Here is a 22,947-nt window from a genome sequence, read left to right on the forward strand (position 1 = left end):
TTGTGGAGAATGTACCATATATCCCTTCTGATGAATATATTCACGCAAGCCCTCTTGATTGAGAGGTGCCCTTTTCGTTTTGACCCTGATGTAGGCCTACGTAGTTTACCTTTTATCATATGTCGATAAAACTTTTTAAAAACCTTTTAAATTTTAGCAAACTGTGTTCATGTTTTATCCACAATGTGTGCATGATCCCCCTTTTTTTTCATCAATCAATCAATCTGTTGATTTATAGGCCTATACTGATGTTAAATTTTGTTTTGTAGGCCTATTTTTATCATATAATTTTTGCTATTATTATTATTATCATCATCATCATCACCATCATATCATCGCCGGCATCATCATTATTATTATTATCATTATTGGTGTTGTTATTATCATTATTATTATTATCATCATCATCATAATAACAATTATTATTATTATAATTACATTATTATTTTATTTGGCATTTCGAATACATAGAGAATACAGAGTTACAAAATGAGTCAATCAGAAGAACAAGAATTACAATGCACGATATAGAAAATTAGACCTTGATGTGACTCAGAGTTGAAGAGGCTGCTTGGGCCTGGAAAAAGTTAACTCAATAACCATAACCCGCAGGTCTCCCTCCCCAACTCCATCCAGGTCAGAATAAGAAAGTTAAAATGAAGATATTTATGTATAATATAAGTGATACTTCAAGCCAGCAAAACAATGGCCAAACATGTAACTTTGGCCATGCCAAACTTATGTATTTTTTTCATAATTATGTTGCCTTGTCTTTAAGACTTTCTACTGTCCGTATTTGTTCGTTTTAGCTTTTAATTAATATATGTATCTATTTTTGTTTTATAATTCCTATTTATTGTGATGTGTGCTTTATGTTTTAATGTTTGTCATTTTTATGCATGGGCCAAAATCAGGGGCGGAAATCTCTCCCAAAACCGGGTAGGGGCTGGAAAATTTGACAAGCAAAAAAAAAAAAAAGGTTATCACCCCAAATTTAAGGTCATTTCGACGAAAATAAATTTGACAAGCAAAAAAAAATTTGAAAAAAGGTTATCATCCCAAAAGTAAGGTCATCTCGTCCTAAAATACATGTTTTATTTCGATTTTGAATGATGTATTTCTTACCATCATAAAAGACCACAAATAGTAGGGGGGACATTTGATATTGTGTCCCCCCTACTATTTTGAGTAGGGGGACACGTCGATCCCCCCTGGGATTTCCACCCATGGCCAAAATAATAAAAGCATCTTTGCTGCAGAATACTTATAGGTCTTGATGTGTTGAGATAGTTTATGAAATGAAATGGAACAAAAAAGAATTTAGAAAATGGGTTTTATCTTCAAGTGAAAAAAAACAGAATTGCGATATTTACCTCATTTGTCACAAATTATCAAATTGAGAATTTTTTTTTTTTTTTGTATGAATTTTAATCAATAAACTTTGATTTTGAATCTGGAATCAATTTCGACTCGTACTCTTACAAGTATGTACTCTGGGCGACAGGGAGGGGGTTATGTTTGTACTAGCCCTCTACAATTATAACATTGACAATTTCAATCAGAATAAAAGCCAAGATGTATTTTGTTAATTTTTAAGATTTAATTGACACACTTGATTTGCATAATTATTTCGAGCATTCATGTTTAGATTTCTGTTTTCCCTGCAAACTCCAGGGGGGGGGGGGGGCTTAGCTGCTCTACCATGGTTTCCTTGCAACTTCACATGTTTTATGATCAATATCATATTCACCAATGTCTTTAAAATTGAACTTACTCCGAGTGTTAGAGCTCCCCCTCCCCCTCTCTCTCTCCCTCTCTCTCTCTCTCATAATTCTCTTCTTTTTATCACCTCAATATGGTCTACTAAATTCTCTCTCATATAGATATCTGTTGGACAAACTCACACTTGTTCATGAAATACAGAGAAAATTATAATCAAACTCTGTTTTTAATAAGTTTAGAAGAATTATCTGTTTTATTCAATTATTAACTTGTACACAGCTTCCATTATACTGCCAACAGATACGTTCAGACATCACAAATATGACACGAACGTAGATAAAATATTTCCATGAAAAACTAGATAGCAGTAATCAAAATGGACCATCCACCAACAGTTTCTCTGAAATTAATCCTAACGATACATAAATTTAGACACTATCTTTAGACAGGAAAGATGCATGGAATGGTTTGGAATTAACATAAAACACTTTGTAATAATAAAAGGCATAATAATAATAATAATAATAATAAATTACCAATCGTATACATTTTATGAAAATATCACAGAATATGAGCCAACATGACAGAAAAGGGTGATATTTCACCTCAGACAAATTTAAACAAACTATGCTTACAAACATATATATTTTGCCTCACCACAATTCAAAGTGGCCTCTATTCTGAACTCTGGTTTAAGTTAAACCATTATGTGGTTTAACTATGGGTGCACTGTAAAAACTGTGGTGTTAAAACTGACACCAGTTGGTGTTAATAGAGGACCTCACCCTGAGTTGTTAAAATTACACCCTAGAGATTGAACACCAAAGAGTGTAAATGTAACAACCAAAGGTGTTGTAATAACACCTGTAGGTGTTAAACTAACACTGTCAATTTAACACCGGTGTAAAATAACTGGTGTGGTCCTCTATGTACAGGTGAACACCACAGTTTTTGCTGTGCAGAAACAAGTGGTGCACATCTTGTTACAGCAGTTGTACAAATTTGGCATTCAAAAGTCAAAATAATTATAATTATTTTCATTTTTAATGAAAATGAATATGTTTCCCATATCATTATAAAAGTAGCCAACTAAACATACAAAACATACAGTCAGTGTCACAAATTGTTGACACTTTTTGGAGACCCATGAACTTATCACAGATGAAGAACAGGGATTAACTCAAAACAGAGTTCATAATATGAGCCAGTAGGCCTAAAAACTGATTCTCATTTGAATAATTTTACAAACATTTAACCATCCAGTGTTAAAATATGTGAACTGTTGTGAAAAATACATATGTATACATCAAATAAGGGAGTTTTCTGTATCAGTTGTTTAGTAAAACAAAAAGATATGGTAACAAAGACTACAATTTTTCCATGTTTTCTGTGTGGACAACTTGATCTCCAAGGCTTTTCTTATCATCATATATATTTTGTTATATACAGTATATACATGTATAGAAAAAAAATAAAAATTTTCTGAAAAAGAAAACTTGAACGGTGTAGGTCAAATCTTATCTACACTCATTGCCCCTCATTGATATTTGACATTTTTGTGACCTGAATTGTGTCACATATCATTTTATATTCAGATACGAACTTCATGGAATGTGAAAAAAAACAAAGATTTTGAATTCATAGTAATAAGAAGCAGTGCATATATCTCACTTTTGCTATGTAGATAAAACAATATGAATTGCAATAAATTGAAATACTAAAAATTTTATCAAGGTACCTGAAATTTTTTTTTTCTATTTTTTTTTCTTCTAAAAATTGATTATGAAAATTAAACTATTTACCTTAGGAAAAAAATATTTTTGATATAAGACTGGTAGTGTATATTATTTACAATTAATATATAAGCATTAACATCCTAACATGACTTTGTATTACAATGAAAGACAACCATGCTTCCTGAGCTGAAAAATGAATGAAAACACAGTACATACCGGTATCATGACTATTACAACAGTGTAAATATGATGATGAAGGTGATTATCATGAGGATGATGAGAGAAGGGTCACACAAAATTTGCTCCCGCGACAATCGCTCCGGGCTTTATGTTGTATAAGATGTAGGGTTAGGGCTATGGTTGCATTAGGGTTTTATAGTGTTTAATCCAGGGTTGAAATTTATAGTGGATCAACCGTTGCTGGAGCAAACGTCATGGGACCGATTACAGAGATAACTTTGTACAGTCTAAATGTATGCCTCCAGCTGCCATTAATTGTGAAATCTGAAATATTTTGGACACCTAAATTCTAAAATTACAGAAACTTTTATTACCTCATCAGTTTGTCAATTTCATTTCTGATTTTATCTGCTGGATATATAATTGTCATGTAATGTGATTGTGACAGTGATAAATGAACTCCTCGACTGTTTTTACCTGGCGACATCCAATTCACATTAAATCACTGCCCGGCACTCCAAAAATACATACATGCACCAAACTGATCCGTCAAACAGTTATTACTTTATCACATTTTCCCCCGTATAAGCAATAACCTTTGTGCCCTTAGACCCTAAGACCCGGAATTCTAAGGAGATGACTGTCCCTCCAATATGCAAATATGAGCCAAATTTGAAGTTGATCCTTCTCAGATAAAAAAAATAACAAAGCAATGATGATGATGATGATGATGATAGTGGTGGTGATGATGATGATGATGATGATGATAGTGGTGGTGGTGGTGATGATGATAATGATGATAGTGGTGGTGATGGTGATGATGATAGTGGTGGTGGTGATGATGATGATGATGATAGTGGTGGTGATGATGGTGATGATGATGATAGTGGTGGTGATGATGGTGATGATGATGATAGTGGTGGTGGTGGTGGTGCATGATGATGATAGTGGTGGTGGTGATGATGATAGTGGTGGTGGTGATGATGATGATGATGATAGTGGTGGTGGTGATGATGATGATGATGGTGATGATGATAGTGGTGGTGGTGATGATGATGATGATGGTGGTGATGATGATGATGATGATGATAGTGGTGGTGGTGGTGGTGATGATGATGATGATGATGATAGTGGTGGTGGTGGTGATGATGATGATGATGATAGTGGTGGTGATGATGATGATAGTGGTGGTGGTGGTGATGATGATGATGACAGCAACTTCACCAGCAACAATGATAATTATAACAGTAATATCATGTAGAAGAAGAATGATATTTTCACAAAAATATAACAATAGATGATATAACAGAGTGAAAACATAATCCATGTAACCATTTTTTCTCATCCTTTCAAAATCAAATTTTCATTCATATGATATATTATGAAGTACATATGGAATTATTATTACTTTTTGTTTGCTTCTATGAAACATTCAAAACCTTCAAATGAAAAAGATCATGATTCTGTCAACATGTTGTGAGTATTTTCATTATGCATGATCATTTATATAGAAAATATAACACATTTCCAAAATTCCAAATACATATGAACAAGATGACATTCAGTAAAAAATATAGTACTACATTCAAATTTTCCCAGTCAAAAGCTTTGGTCCTTAAAAGGGTATATTTCAAATACTAATACTCATAAGAAAAATACGAATCAAATATTAACAATGGTAATATATAAAAGCAGCATCTAACATACTTCAGATGATCAGTCATTTTGTGATTATTTTAGCTACTACTACCATCAGTACTCACTCCATTCACAAAATGGAGTTTTACAATGTCTGATAAAGGATCAAAATAGAAAAAATAATGGTGATACCAAACATGAGAGTTTTGGAGAAGTAAATTTTCCTGTGAATCTCATCAAAGACAGTGTGATCAAAATGTGATTAATTGTTCGATTGATTGATTGGCCTATCTAGTCTTTATTTTGCATCCACAATACAAAATCAAAATAATTATTGCATAAGTCATGGTAACAGACTAAAATGTATTTTTTAGCATTTCAGTGATTTACCAATATAAGTGACTGGCGCATAGTTCCATGGCTTGCCATTCTCTTCTGATCGTCAGAATTATTTTAACGCCACTTCCGCATTTTGAGCTTCCAGATTACTTTGGTTGTTTATTTTTCTGTGGTATCAAACACTATTTCCGTTTTGTTTTTTTACAAAAATAAGTATTAATTGTCTCTATCTTATAATATTCACATCGCTAGCGCCATTTCATCTAAATCTAATGCAAATTCAATTCAATAGTAAAGGTACATTCAATATAATCATAATTACAATCTTCCATATGTATATTGCTCAATTAGAAAACATATAATTCAATAAAACAGATCATGGCTTCCGTTTGCAACGTTGTACTGATAAAAATAATCATGGAAAGAGAACAAGATGACGAAGAAAGTACTGATAATCATTTGCAACAATCATGAAAGACCTAGTAGAATATCACTATAAATATCGATCATAGAGGTATGTACTGAAATCATTCTGAAAAATCTGATGATGCATTTCATTTGATGATTATTTGCTAATTCGTTTGCTAAATACATACAATCATTTTATATACCGTAGGTACTAATATATTCTTGGAGTCATGGCAAGACAGTCTAATAATTGGAAGAATACAACTTAATCTTGATTTTTCTCTAAAAGAATTAACAATTTTGTGGATAGGTTATGCATCCTATCTAAATCATCTATTTATAATAATCTGACACATTCATCATTTTACTTATGCTTCATACAACATGGGCCTTTCTTTATAACAAAAATAAATACATGTTTACATATATAACAACCATTATATATCATACACCAGTCATGCTTTGACGCATTAAGAAAAGCAGAGGTATACACTCTACAGTTCTTTGTCATAAAATGGCAAGTCTTAAAAGGCCTGTTTAATCAATTTCCGTAGGGAAGTATGACAGCATGAATCGGTCACACAACTGGTAACGTATCATTCAGCTGCTGCATCACCATGGAAACAAAGTAAAGAGAAAAATCTATGATTAAATGAATCTGAATAAGGAAAAACATCACAGATTCCTGTAGGCCTACTGGAAGAAACAGTTTAGCTCAAAGCATAACGGCACGGATGAAGGGTTTTACTTCACAAAAAACAAAAACAATCGTTTCTTAAAAACTTTCTACAAATAGTGTCAAATGTCATGGGGAGCTGGTAACAGGTTATGTCTATCATCCAAAGTGGAATCCATTTTGCTGCCCAGTAACAGTTATGTAATGCTGTTACCTCACTTGCCTTGGTCTGACAGTGCCTGAGGGCCGTTTTAAAGGGATGGTCCTGGCTGAAAATATTTACATCTAAATAAATAGTGTACAATTCACAGAGCAAAATGCTGAAAAATTCATCAAAATCAGATAACAAATAACAAAGTTATTGAATTTTAAAATTTATCAATATTTTGTGAAAACAATTATATGCACATCGTCATGAATATTCATTATGTGGGCTGATGATGTCACATCCCCACTTTCCTTTTGCTTATGTTATTACATGAAATCATAAATGTTTAATTTTTTCATACATTTGTAAATGATGTGTCTCCATTATGATGAAATAAGTTGCAGTAAATAACTAATGCACTTAATAATTAAGTTGTCAATGCAATTGCTTACGGTCTTGGTAGAAAAATTTTGAATACTCCTAATTTCATATAATAAAATACAAAAGAACAAGTGAGGATATGACATCATCAGCCAACCTAATGAATATTCATAAAGACATGCCTAGAACTGTTTCACCGGAATAATGCAAATCTCTAAAATTTAATCACTTTGTTATTTGTTATTGGATTTTGATCAAATTTTCTGCATTTTGCTTTGTGAATTTTACTCTATTTATTGAGATATAAATATCTCCAGCCTGGACCATCCCTTTAACTTTACCATTATGGCAACTACCAAGGAAACCTTGATGGCGATTGGCTGTTGTGCCCTGTTACCATGGTAACTGCCATAATGGTAAAGTAAGAGTTGTAAGTCCTTTATGAAACAGGCCCCTGATGCAGACTCGCAAATGACTAGAGGAACAACATGAATCAGGCTGTGCCCTTATGATAAAACTACAAAAGTAACCCCCCAGTGCTTTATTCCTGGCCCCCATTACACAAAGGTTTACATTCACTTGAAATATGACTAGACCAATCAAGATAATTATTGCATGAGTAAATGACCAGCAAACCCGATATCTAACAATCAATTTCTCTGTTCAAAATTTACGATTGAATGCAAGTCTTTGTGTTAAATGGTAATTGTGTCAGCAACTACTCCGACTGAAAGCTAACAGCAGAAGAATAAATGCAGAACAAGAATTTTCATTCTCATGATACCATGTACAATAAACAACTTAATTATAAAAAAAAAAACCTTTCACCCAACACTGCCATCCTGCTTAGAAACAGCTGGTTATTTCACGGAATCAGCTGTTCCCCTATATTGTCTATAAATAGCGATAGAAAAAAGTTTAATCTCCTATGCAGATACCCTGTTCAGAAACATGTGGACCCAATATTCCACATACAGTTCTCTCTGGACTCTGACAATCTTGCAAATTATTCTCCAAAGGTGACATCCTGTTCAGAAACAAGAAGACTTCACTTCTTCTTGAATCGGTCATTCTTTCTCCAATGTGACAAGATGATGATGAACTCACCACAGGCTCTTGAATACTGTGATCTCTTGGTCCCAATATTGTAACGTCCATTCACATGGAGAATCTCATCTCTCAACTTTGTTCTACCATGTTGGAGTCCTGCTCAGAAACATGGAGACCCGGTTGATTTTTTTTTTCACATTGTAATTCTATTGCATGTGCTCATTCGGGACATTAGATAATCAAGCTTTGGTGAAAGGAGATTCCGTTGTTTGTTTTTTAAAATCCTATCAGAGACCAAGACTGAGCCTGTGTATATCCAACGAGTTGACTGAAAATATCATGGAGTCTTTACATGGCATTGTACAGTACATACACCGGACCTGTCCATGTGAATCATCTGAAAGAAGAGTACCCTGACAGGATTGTGAAACTATCATTTCTGCTTGAATACTATGAGATGTCTGTGATGTGTCAATACTATCCTTTGTTCACACCATACTGCTTCCTCCGCAACAGGACTTGTATACACTCAATGCTGTTAATAGCAGAATCAACAAGTGGATTCCAGTGAGACCGGTGAATCATCGGAGCAGGAGCTTGAATACTTTGATCCGTTGGAGGATCGATCCTCTTCGTTGGGTCTATACACTAGATGTTCCCTCTCTAATTCCTCTGTCACACTCTCAAGATGAGGGTGTCCAAAGCTGGGAATAAATTCATCTTCACAAAATCCAGAGGATACATGTAGTTCGGGGACAGATCTACGGCGTTCAGGGGGTCCCTGGGAGGGGTAGATGTTTTTGCGACTCCTGTCTATTGACAGCTGACTCCCAGAACAATTGATGAGACTCTCCAAATCAATACCATAGGGTTTGAGAGGGTCTACAGGCTTGAATGTGACTTCACTTGGCTCAAGCTTCTCTTTGGATCCTATAAGAGAGAATGAATAATGAATTAAAAAGAATTCTCTGTTCTCACCATTCACTTATACTAGAAACTTGATCTCTTATGCATTGATCATGCAGTAACACAAATCAAGCACCTTTAATAGCGTAAGTCAGAGCCACATCAGCAGGATGCATAAGTAGTCTTTTCATCCCTAAATCCTAACATTTCTTCAAAAGGATCCAGGGCCCCGTTGCATAAAGTTTTTATATTCCGCATACTAAGAATCTTGCTATAGGATTGGCCAGAAGTAGGTCACATGATAAAGAATAGTTTCCCCCTCAATCGATCACTTGCAGGGATGGACCTTTTTTGTTTCGCTGATCTTTTTCAACCAATGGGGTCATAATGCGTTATGAATTAGTTTAAGTACGGTACTCGTGAAATAAAGAGATCATTGCCAGTCGATTTTTTTGTCCATTTTTCTCTATCACCTGCAGTGACGATCGCGCAAGATCTAGATGGGGGCGCGCAGTGCACATACGTGCTAGCAGTAAACTTTGCGCAAAATACAAGCGTTTTGTCGTGATGTTAAAATTCCTTTGAGGCCACAATATATCTTGCTGATGCAAGATCTCGCATTCTTGTGCGCAGTTTACATGCGTTTAATCGTCTTAATGGATTTTTAAAAAACCTTTATATAAAAAAAACCCAAAATTCTTCTTACAGAAATGTATCGATATCGGTTTCTTCATTTATATTGGTTCCTGATGCGAAATATAACGCATATAATCACCACCTGATTTCAGGTGTCGAGGCAAACTATCACTTCCTCGGCAAGCTGAATGCACATGCTGTCTTTCCTCAGCTTCAATTTGGAAAGATAGCTACGTCCAGCTTGCCTCGTAAGTGAAATATTGCCTTAACCAACGGTGATTATTTGCTTACTATCGGAATTATAGTAACTTCGCCATCCAACGAAAACTACCATGTCAACAAGCTGCTGTGAAAGATTTTTGGCGCCGTAAGAGTGGATTCTTGCTACGTAAGGTGCCAAATGTTTTAACTTGAATATATATATTTCTATTTAAGATACATGTACATTGTTAAATTGTTAAAATTCTGACCTACTAATTGATGTACAAGTGATCAACCTAAACCCCATGTCAAATAGATGCTTCGTCAAAACATAATTTCCAAATTAATGAATCAATCCTGATCATCAAATTGTACAGTTTGCAAAACGTGATATAGAAAAGTAATGGCTTATTTAATTGCAGAGGTGGAAAATCAGTATGTAACGGTCCTTACCCTTATCACAATTGTTCTTTTAATGCAAGAGTAGTATTAATTGTGGCCTTTTTAAAGAGTAAAGCTATAGAACCACGATTAATAACAGAAACATTGTTGCATTGGATTGTCTTCAGGAAGTTTTTATTTCATGTTTGTAAGATACCCAAAATAAGACCTCATATCACATATTTTGGGGGAAATGTAGTATTTTGTCCCAAAAGAAAGTAAGTCAGGTCATACCCAGTCTTAATCTCACCTCTCTATCAAAAAAAAAAGAGTCAAGCCACATGTAAAAGGCAAGATTACTTGATCATCCCGCTTCAGAGGCATACATCGTTATGACAATATCTACTACATGGATACGTGTTTTAGGGTCACAAATTTCCCTATATTTTTTTTAAGGCATGGGGTTTTTGTTATCTAACATGCCTGTTACATAAAGAGATACAATTGATATTTACAATGGTTGTATATTTTGTATATGAAATACTACAGATGTGGGTCGTGTGGTCCAGTGGTTAGAGCATTGGACTCATAATCACAAGGTTGTGAGTTCGAATCCTCACTCTGCCATTGTCTCCACTTTGATAAAAAGGCCCGAGAGTAATATATGTCGTCTATAAGGTCAGCCACTATGACTGATTAACCTAGACGTAAAAATGTTTCCTAGGTAATTGGTTATATACCAGCTTGGTATTTACCAGCACAAAAATGCCGTCCTGCCGAGTTCCTATGGGAGTTACCATTAAACAGAAACAGAAACAGATTTATGCTCAATTATGCACTTGATTATATATTTTTGTGTTAAAGGGCCAAGCAACGATACGATACCGCCCTTCCAATTCTAAACTGACTATGCTTCATCTATATATTCACCTGTTTCATTTGGTTTCATGCCTTTATATCTTTTCGCGCAGACAAGGGCCAGCACAACCACAATGAGAAGAACTCCCGCTAGACAAGATAACGTAATCACCAGTGGGGAGGCAGCTGGGGTCTCTGGAATAAAAGGAATAACGGACAGAGAACATATATGAAATACCTGAATCATATGAAACATAAGAATTATACAAAGCAAATGAATCGTATCAAAGCTAAGAATCATGAGAAACATATGAATCACTTGAAACATAAGAATTATAGGCAACAAATAAATCATTAAAACCTAAGAATCATATGCAACATATGAATCATATGAACATAAGAGTTGTAGGAGACATGATTCCTAAAAAAACTTAAAATTTATATGAACACATGGATTATATGAAACACACAGCTCATATGAAACAGGAATTATATGAAACAAGGGGATTTCATGAAATACATGAATTCTTCGCAAGATAAAAACGGAAAGACAGGAAATATAAGAATTATAGGAAACATATTGAACACAAGAATTATGTGAAACACATGAATGATATACAAAAAAAAGAAAGAATAATATCAAACACCTGGATCATATACAATAAGAGAACAACATGAACAAGTGTATCATAAAACACCCAGGGATTACATGAATTAAATCTAAACCACATTATGAAACATGTCCCCAGGGCAATTGTGGGTGGCAGATAAAAGGTAATAATACATCTGTAAAGCACTTATAGACACGTTGTTCCGATGTATTAAGCGCTCTATACAAGCGGATTATCATTATTATTATAAACTGTGATAGCTAGAGCTATCACGTTGTGGCGTGCGCCTGTAATCCAAGCTATGCGGGGAAGTTACAAATTGATGCAGAGGTTCGAGCCCTGCATAGTCACGTCTTTCGGATGGTGACGTTAAAGGTCGGTCCCAGACGTAAATAATCATATCTGATTGATACACGTCTGACAAAACTCAAATACACACACACACAAGGTTTTTGTGGGTAAAGTTTAGGGAATGTGGAGAACTAGTTCGAAAGAAGATTTCCTATGAAGACGAAAGGAACATGGAGTAGTTGTGTAAAATTTTGGACTACCCGCTGAATATGATACACATTAACCATGCGAAACACATGCGATACACATTAGAAAATCATTTGAAAGTAATGAGCCATGCGAACAAATACCATTATCGAAAACACAAGAACCTTATTGCCAATAAGGAACATAAAACTCATAATTATGTTATACACGAATCATGAAAAAGAGGTGTAAATGAATCAGTCCATCATTTTATACTAAATATAGAACCAGAAAAAAAAAGTAAAGGAACTTTAAATATATATACATTGATATGGTTTTTTTTTCAAAAAAATATAAATTGCATTATGGTCAAATGAGTGAATAAAATAAATGAGAATATGTTATCATTACTACAAATGTCAGCAATAATGTCCATTGGCCAATTATTTTTATACTAAATTTATTATCTGTACTACCATGTCTGAATACAAAAATGAAAGAAATGTTTCACAATGACAATAAAAATAAATGTAACTGACCTTTGATATAAACAGAGAAGTTACAATGTGCTGTGTTATTGTAGGCATCTGTTATCTTGTACTTGACGGTGGTGTTCACACCCACAGGAAACGTAAAGAAGGTCTCATCGTTAGGAATATTGGGAGTGACAATGGTCATGACTGTGTCCGATGTGTCATCAAACTGAGGTCTGTCCCAGTGGATTTCTGCACTTTTCATCTTGGGTTGTCCGTTCACCTTAATGTTTCGTGGGCAATACAGTATATGTGGAGGATCCGTATCGCCTGATTAAAGACAACAATGTAAAAAACATTCAAATGAAAATTTTCATTTCTTCACTTACAGTCTGATTGAAGTTACAATAAAAGATATTACAATTAAAGAAACACAACTCATTCAACAATATACTTCCTTTTGATTTTCTGGAAAAATATGAAACAAATTGAAATCATCTGCAAAATGAATGTAATTTATTGAAGATTTTTTTTTAAATCAAGGAGTGACTGATTGATACAAATTAGAAAGAACATTGGTCCTATCACTGCCCCCTCTGGAACACCACATGTTATTTATTTTTTGCTGGATAATTGTTAATCAACATTATATATCTTCTAATCTGTGAATGGCAGACCCTTTATGCCATTACGAGGTTTTGTTATGATTAATAATGTCAATAGCTGTTAATTTTTTAAAACGAAATGTAACTTTGCATTTATTCATTATTTTATGGAGTGGATATGAGTGCTTTACAATTTGCATTCTTCGGAAAATTCATCAATGACGAAATAGATTTTATGACCACAAATCTTGGGAGGAGATGCATAAGAGAAGGAAAGAATATGACCTTGGTCCCCTATCACGGAGCTTAGCTGGTCATACAATTGATTTTTACAATCAATTTTGCATTATGGTCTATGTAATTATCAATCGTAATGAGTCGTTCTATGATCATTGCTATTAAAGTTTTGTGTTACAAACCTTTCACATACACGAAGAACCTGCAGGACGCCACATTATTGTAAGCATCTGTTATCTGGTACTTCACGGTAGTATTCACAAACACAGGAAAGTTATACGAAGTTTGGTTAGAAGGTATATCTGGAGTAACAACGGTCAGAACTGTGTCCGAAGCATCGTAAAATGATGGTTTACGCCAACTGACTTTAAATGTTTTATTCTTGGGGTCACCGTACGTGCTGATGTTATCAGGACAGATGATTTTGGGTGGAGTAGTATCAACTAAAAATGAAGGAAAAGAAAGAAGGAAAGAAAAGAAATTGAAGAAGTCTGGATTGCATCTTATTTTATACAACTGTAAAGGAACTTAACATGCCATTCTGACCATCACTTCCATTCTTAAAAACTTCTCGCTATTTCTCTCTCTTGTTCTTTCTCTCTATCCATCTTTTACTTCCTCTTTCACTCTATCTCTATCTCTGTCACTCTCTTCTTTTCTTACATACCTGCCCTGACTTCGACATTGAAGGTGCATTCAGACACTGATGAATACTGCCATGCCACGTTCCTGATGGAAGTAGTCGTCCCAACTCGGAAGGCAGTGTTATCTGGATCACGAGAACTGTTGTAGCCAGTCCCGCAACTTCCCTGGAAGACTGGTGTTGGCGGCGACCAGTTGACGGGAGTCACCTCAATCATCGGTTTCCTCATTTCAACCTCTCTGATGATGTCATGTTCTGGGCAATTAGTGAATGTCGGTGCTATGCCTGAAAAAAAAAACCTCTAAATATTTACTATAATCCTGAATAATGATCATCTAAAGAGAAGAGACAAATAAACCCTCTATGAAATACAATAACAGGTCCCTGTTGCATAAAAGTTATTAAAATGGTAGCTGCCATGGTAACAATACTCAACAGCTTATCAAAATCATGTATTCCATGGGAGTTATTATATGACACCTAGATTGATCCTTGTCATTTGATTGGTTGTTCAATATCGATCATTCAGCCCATTTTTCAATGACGTCATCAACCGTGCAATTTCGGATCCATACGATTTTGTCCATTGCACGCAGGCACCGAGGCAGTGAAACCCTGGTAAAACCACTCGTGTTTGCGGCGCCCATGTTGTATGTACGCGATAATCAACAGACTGAGCTTGCATTGCATTAGCATATTTTGCATTGAAATTCATAACTTTCATATGAAAAAGAATCTATTTTAGGTGTCATATAAACCAAATAATGAATGTTCTTTTCATTCGTGCAATGGACAGAATACTTGGAAAACCAAGAGAAGCACGCTGAATTTTCAAGAAAACTATGAATGTATGAATATACATCCTATCTAGAAAATATTTTTAACAAACATGTATTTAGACGCTGACGTTGCTGGCTTCCCATAGTTGTAGTTGATTGGATCAATTGTAACTCTTTGTGAGACAGGCCCCTGATGATTAGAAAATTTGAGATGCCCCTCTAAAGATGTGTAGAAAAAACACAGATAAATCTGATTCAAAGACTACCAAAGTTAAAAAAAAACAGTTGCTTGTTTCATCTACCGGGTAATTCATAAAGTCTAGAAAAAGTAGCCTCTTTATAATAATTACTTACCTAGATAAGACTGATCTACATTCATCAAAATAGCAAAAGAATTCCTAAAAAAGACCATTTAGATTATAAAAAACTCTGGCCTCTTTATAAAAATAAGTTTGTCTACATAACAAACCTAAATATACAGACATATCCTTTAAAGAAATTGAAAGATCAAACGGTTTATAAAAACAAGCGGAGCGCCTCTGGCACTCTCGCCTGCATTACGCGATTCAATATAACAGCAGTGCTGACTTTGAAAACGACTATAGAATAATTATTCACAAAAACACCATTCATATGGCCCAAAATTACATTTGACCTTGATCATGTGACCAAAGACTTGTGCAAGATGATAAGTAATACTTGATTACCACTATGACCATAAACTTTCAAATTATGATGGCCAAAATTAATTGATCTTTCACCAGTCATGTGACCTGAAACTCATGCAGGATTAACTGATACTTGATTACTCTTATGTCCAAGTTTCATGAATTAGATCCATAAACGTATGATGGTAATTCAACAAATAACCCAAACATGGCCAAATTTCATTGACCCTAAATGACCTTTGAACTTGGTCATGTGACCTGAAACTCACACGGGATGTTCAGTGATACTTGATTACTATAAGGTCCAATTTTCATGAACTAGATTCATAAAATTTTTAAGTAACGATGGTAATTCTACAAATACCCACAACATGGCCAAAGTTCATTGACTCCAAATGGCCTTGGCCATGTGACCTGAAACTCACATAGGATGTTCATGAACACTTGATTACCCTTACATGTATATCATGTTTCATGAACTAGGTCCATATACTTTCTATTAAGTTATGATGGCATTTCAAAAACTGAACATTAGGTTAAGATTTTGATGTTGATTCCCCAACAGGGTCTAAGTTCATTGACCCTAAATGACATTTGACATTGGTCATGTGACATGAAACCCAGGCAGGATGTTCAGTAATACTTGATTATTACCCTTGTGTCCAGGCTTCATGAACTACATGTAGGTTGAAATACTTTCTAAGTTATTATGACATTTTAAATCTTAAACTTAGGTTAAGATTTCAATATAAGCGGCACCTTTATTCTCGCTCCGCTATGCATGCAAGACAAAAACGTATTGTAAGAAACAACTATTTCATAATACTTGGGCATCTCAATTTTACCTTGAACTTGAATTTTATTCTTGTTCCACTGACAAAACCGGCACTCCTCAGATGCAACCTAAAGTTATATACAAGATATAAACATAACAAATTTTAAAGTGGACAAAATAGTACTCCACAGTTTAAACCAAGGGTTCTCAATAAGCGCCGTGTACACCACTTGTGGCGTACATGTACTTGCTTTGCAAGCAGTGCATGTAAACTGCTATGAAAAAGTGTGATCTGTGATTACAGAATCATTCTTATATTGTTTAGATTAAAATATATAAAAATAACAGGTTTAGGACTAATTATTAAGGAGACCTCATATCTAAAAGTTTCAGGAGGCTATGCCCCCCCCCCCCCACTAACCCCGCCATGGGCCCTCAAGCGGTTCTTCTGGACCCAATGCCTTGATGACAGAACTACATGACTTGTTTGTGTTAAAACAAACCCCAAAATAAACTAAATTCCTTAAGAAATATATATTTTGTCATATGACAGACCCTATACACACAAAGACAGCATATCACTGCAAACACAGCGATATTACTATGGAAGCTAAGTTAACAAAACAAGAAAAACACATGAAAAGTTGAAATAAATTCGTTTGTATTTACATATAATTTCAATTTAGCTGTTGTTGGCTCTATGCACTCAAAAAGGATGTTTGTGCCGTTTTTCCCATCCATCTCGCAAATATCTGCAGTCTGGAGAGAAAATTACAAAGAAATAATATATCATTTTAAAGTTTTTATCAAGTGCTGCCAATATTAGTGTTATATTCGTAGTATTATCATGACTTAAATAGCATGTTTCCCTGAGCACCTCAGAGGGCTTATAACAAAAGTACCCAATCAATATATAAAATTTAGGTTATTATCAGAGAATCCTATTCTTACACATAACAATAATATCATTAATATTATCATATTCTGTAAAATAAATGAAACACGACTTCCTTTTATTTAAAAAAAAAGAAGTAGGTATCAGAAGAAGCAGATTGAGACAAAGTTAATCTCCATCGATTTTGATTAAGCATATCATCAACAGGATAAATGCATGGGGAACTCAATTTGCAAGAGGAATAATATTTCATTTATTCCTCTTCCTAATGCTCCACAATTTCTGAACAACAGATTGAACCTTGTTTGATTTACCGCCACTATTGATTACGTGATACCTAATGCAAACAACAAATACCTCTACAATGACAACATCAACAAAAGGTGAAAAGAATTATCTCACAAATAACAAAACTATCAAATAATTTTCAATTAAAAAATGAAATACTAGTAGTAGTAAAGTGTAGCATTATTAAGAAGTAAAACTAGCAGAAAACCTTCAATTTGCCACTATTAAGACTTCTAATTGGATCTTATATGTACGGTAACATTTAAATGACATCTCACTAAAACTTTCATAGAAGAGAACTATCAAGACGGATGACTGGGCGAACATTGAAGATAAAATGCATTATGTGAAACAGATAGATTACTGGTACATACACTGAAATCCACGCTTAAAGAGCGTGCCCTGTCTGTATGATCGTAAAGATGGACATCAAAACGTTGGAACCCGTAGCTCAGATCTTGGAAGAGGGTGACATTGACAGCAAACGGTGTTTCATGGATTTTCAGGTCTGGCACCCAACCTAGATACACATTTGAAATAAACGAACAAAAGATTTAGTTCTCGATTAGCTGATATTACTCTACCGGGGGGGGGGGGGGCACAGCAGTATACCTGCACAACCTGAGGTTTTACAAGCCCACCCTTAACAAGTTTTACCCATTGTTCAAATCTATAACTACTTCCCCATGCCTTTTCGACGATTTTGCCCCGCAAACAAGTAAAAACTCCAATTAAAATATTATGTGTTTCGATTTGTCGAATACTGTATCATATGGTCACTTTCATTTCTAATGAATTATGTTTTATGAGGATCGATTCATTGAGAAAAATATAGGCCTGCAATACTTACATGACTCCCAAGGGATTCTTATTTCTTTGGAAACATAATTATCCCACTGACTCCTGGTCGGTAGAGTTAATGCGCTGACTGTATAACGTTCTCCAGGTTTCAGACCAATGAAGCCATCATAGAAAAACACATGCTATAAAACCAAAAAATATATATATATTACAATTAATATATAAATCTCACAATTTTTGATAATTTTTATGTATTTTTTTTTTCATTTTTATATGATTACCGTGATTTCATGTTTTTGATTATAAATAAATGCAGAAAACACCTGCAAAAAATCTAGAATATTCATGTAGCAGAACTCCCACCTTGTGTTTCATGGGCAATTATTTCAATGATTATGAGGTGTTCAAACTGCTTCAGTATTTAAAGGGACAAATTAATCTCTAAAAGGATAATTTTTGCACTAGTATCTTGCACATTTTATAGAATACCGTAGTTGCTGTATATGAAACTTGATTTGATGTACAAATCTAATACAAAAACTATTTTTAGCAAAACTTCATAATGTATGATTATTTTTACTATTAATGACCAAATCAATTGGAATTTATGTCAGCTGACTTTCATTTGAAAAAAAAAAAAAATAGTAGAAAAAAAAAAAATACATTAGGAAAAAATCAATTGCATATTTTATACTTGTTAACAACACTTCAAAGAGTGATAAGAGAGATAAGAATATTTTAAGATTTGTTATGATCCATAGCAAAAAGTGGGTAGGATAAATACCGTGTGAGTAAAAAAAATTGACACCTCACAAATCCCAAATTTAAGGGAAAAATATGTCATGAACACATAATTATTATATATGGCTGGAAAGAGTATGTTCTCCCAAATAATTTGATACCAATACATATTTATGTTGCATGTCTTCATGCTCAGATAATCAGTAAGTATTCTGTGCGGTGATGTTAAATTTAAATTGCGCCGTTTTAAGGCATGACTTCAATGAATAGGTAAACTGCCGATTCGTCTATTGCCAACTCGTCCACTCATCACATGGTCTACCTTCATTTAGTCTAATGCCATTCTGTCTATCAACATTTTGTCTAACAACCATTTTGTCAAATATCCATTTGGTCCATTAATCACTTCATCTAATTACCAGTTCGTCTATGACCATTTTGTCTAAGAACCAGTTGGTCTAATAGTAATACCCATTTTATTTTACTTCATTTCGCCCAATTAACAATTATCCAATTAGACCGAATGGTTTATGGACTACATGGCTATTGGACCAACTGGTTATTAGATGAAATAGTGAGTGGAAGAAATGGCAATTAGACCTGGGCCCCGTTTCATAAAGGACTTGCAACTGTTGTAACTTTGCCATTATGGCAACTACCATGGAAACCTTGATTATGATTGGCTGCTGAGCCCTGTTACCATGGTAGTTGCCATTATGGCAAAGTTACAACAGTTGCATTAAGTCCTTTATGAAACGGGCCCCATGATAGACCAAATGATAGTAGACGAGTTGGTAATTAGAAGAATTGGCATTAGATTGGAAATAAACCAATGAATGAACCCAGACGCCAATGAGGTCAAAATCCTACATGAGTTGGTGAACATATTTGCTACTCCATTTTCAATGATATTAACTTGAGAATCGATACTAAAATGTGTTTATCAAACATTTATAATGTAAATTACTGAAAAGATATTTTGAAATGGATTTTAATAAATCCTTGTAGGATTATGGCATCATTGACATTTGGATTTATTCATTGCAGTCACACCTCAATTTGGCGCAAACCAAAGTTTAAGTCACTGCAAAGAATACCTCCTGGTCATCCAAGCGTTAACACATACTACATAAATATGGTATCAAATTATTTGAGTTCATATATAATAATTATGTGTTCATGCCCCTTTTTACCTTAAATTGGGAATTTGTGAGGTGTCAAGTTTCTTTTACTCACATGGTATACATGTAGTACACAGTCCAAAGCACTCTTAATAAAGATAGTATAAAGTGGAATACTTTCATTAATAGCACATAGCCACATACTAAAAGAAATATTATGTTCATTAACTCAATAAATCAAAGTACATTTTAAAAATCTGAAAAAAAAGGCAACTAGAAGTTCTAGAACATCATCTTGTTTTTGATAAGCAAATTTACAACTTTTTAACTGATTCTCTTTCATAAACTGGACAGTAACATCTTACATAAAAATGTGGGATATGTTTTGTTATTTTGTCTCATTATTATTAGCAACTGATATTGTGGATTGCATGTGGTCATTTGTGCAATGACTTCACCAAACTGTCCTCGAGGAATGATCCGTATTTCGAGGAAATGGGCAATGTTGTCAAGGGCAGCTGACAGTGTATTTATTTTGGTGCTCCTAGGCTCCAAACTTGTGTTTGTTTGACTTCATTAAACTGATATTGACTACTTGACACGCAATTCAAAATCCCTTGAAAATACATAATTTCGATATCGTTCTTAAGCAATACAGGATACCGAGGGGGGTCTCTGCATTTCATAATTATTTTTCTGGGGGGTGATTCAGTTAGATTCTGAAATATTATACTGGTAAAATAAAAGAAAAACAGAGAGTGCTACTACTTCCTATATGACATGATGAATGATATCCTTGATAACATCCTCTATTACACCTCATTCTTCGAACACTTGTAAAACCCAACACTCAAGCCAAAAATGATCATTTTTTTACAGGTAGCACAATGAATCGTAGGCTTCAATATTTCAAAAAGTGTAGTTAATTAGTTGACACAGTAATTAAGTGATTTTCACTGACAGATGCTCTGAGTGAATCAGATGCAAGGATTTCACTAATTTATAACAAATAGTCAGTGAAAATCACCTCAGATTCCTGCAAGAAGAGACTTGAGTAATTTTTACGATTATTGATATATTTCAAATATTGATAGTTTACATCATAGGCTATCCAATGATGCAAAAATTATTCAAAAATTTCAAGAAAACTCAAAATATCACCAAAACTAAAAGTGCATAATATGAAGGAAATATTCATCAAATTACCCTAAGTCCCTTCTTACGGGAAGCCGACGTGAGATCGTTATTTCATCGAAATAAAGTTCCTAAAGGATGTTCAATGGTTTTATTTTTCACTTCTTTTTCAACTTTTGCCCCCCCCCCCCCCGAGATTGGTACCCGGGGTACTTCCCCCCCCCCCCTTGCGGGGCCCCATACATGGTGGTACATGACTTGGTACATCACACAATAAAAAACTATTGTCCTCATTCCAAAATGATAGCATGTCAACTAAGAATGAACAATCAAATTTTATTATGCCCAGTTCCTGTTATCATATTTCACCAAATTTCAATGACAAAGAAAATGTGGGTCACCAAGTATCATGAATTATCTCTGTACATTCGAGATATGAAAATATAGTTTCGTTGTTTCTTTAAAGGAGAATGAAACCCTTGAAACCAGCTGAATCCATATCAAAGAGAAAAATCAAAGAAACATATTGTTGAAAGTTTGAGGAAGATTGAATGAATAATAAGAAAGTTATGAGCATTTGAATATTGAGATCACTAATGCCATGTAGATCCTCCCATTGGCAATGCGACCAAGATCTGTGATGTCCCACACGTACAACTCCCTCATTACTTCAGTACTTATTTCACTTATATTCTCACTTTTATAGAGTCTATCACAAGGTGAGGTGTTCTCTTTATGAGAGGACAAGTACAGAGGTTTCACAACATTATATAATTGATGAATCGTTTGTCATATGGTTAGAATGAGCAAAACAAGATATTTTGGGGTATATTTTCAGTGTCCAAAAGGGGAGAGTTGTTCATCTGTGACATCATAGATCTTGGTCGCATTGCCAATGGAGGATCTCCATAGCATTAGTGATCTCGACATTCAAATGCTCATAACTCTTCTATTGCTAGTCCTATTTTACTCAAACTTTTGTTGATCTTATTCTTTGATTTTTCTGCTTTCACAAAAGCTAACTTGCTCCAAGAGTTTCATTCTCCTTTAACATGCTAACTAGTACTTATATAGGACCACGCAAATTGTAGACACGTAATTCTCATTACAATGAGTAAAGTAATTACATGCACAAGTTTCTTTTAATGAAATAACATCAATAGAAACATCAGCACGGTAATTATGAATTTTGCTTTACTGCAAACTCACAGCAATTATTTCCATGACGCAATGCTCATTGCAACTATGAAGAAATATTCTTTAGTTCTTCAGTGAACCAAAGCATGGAAGCAATTCTTGCAATAAAAAAAAGAGGAATTGTTGGTCATAAATCTGTCAAGAGCAAGTGGTGATCATGGAGTGGTTTATAGTAGTATCACAAAAGGTGGTTTCAGACCGCCTCGAAGTTCGCCAGTTCCAGGTATTCTCTGATCGGGAAA

The 22,947-nt window shown here is 34.4% G+C and overlaps 1 protein-coding gene across 1 annotated transcript; it reads right to left on the reverse strand.

Annotated features, from left to right (window-relative positions):
- Nucleotides 1–5,712: 5,712 nt before the first annotated feature.
- On the reverse strand, nt 5,713–22,732 carry LOC129255961 (uncharacterized). The gene is made up of 10 exons (XM_064097928.1): nt 22,718–22,732; nt 18,562–18,694; nt 18,086–18,231; nt 17,198–17,287; nt 16,599–16,656; nt 14,331–14,591; nt 13,846–14,106; nt 12,888–13,151; nt 11,333–11,455; nt 5,713–9,208 (listed from the first exon to the last, which is right to left on the reverse strand). The coding sequence occupies exons 1-10, from the start codon at nt 22,730–22,732 to the stop codon at nt 8,829–8,831; spliced, it is 1,731 nt and encodes a 576-aa protein (XP_063953998.1). The 3' UTR covers nt 5,713–8,828.
- Between the last annotated feature and the right edge of the window lie 215 nt (nt 22,733–22,947).

Source organism: Lytechinus pictus, chromosome 3, assembly GCF_037042905.1.
Source record: "Lytechinus pictus isolate F3 Inbred chromosome 3, Lp3.0, whole genome shotgun sequence".
Lineage (NCBI taxonomy): Eukaryota > Metazoa > Echinodermata > Echinoidea > Temnopleuroida > Toxopneustidae > Lytechinus > Lytechinus pictus.

Excerpts from the sequence above, each read along its gene's own strand:
- LOC129255961 (XM_064097928.1), bottom strand. Across the intron at positions 16,657-17,197 it reads CAGCTAAATTGAAATTATAT|GTTGCATCTGAGGAGTGCCG; the intron begins GTAAATACAAAC and ends ATATAACTTTAG. Across the intron at positions 14,592-16,598 it reads GAATAAAATTCAAGTTCAAG|GCATAGCACCGACATTCACT; the intron begins GTAAAATTGAGA and ends TTTTTTTTTCAG.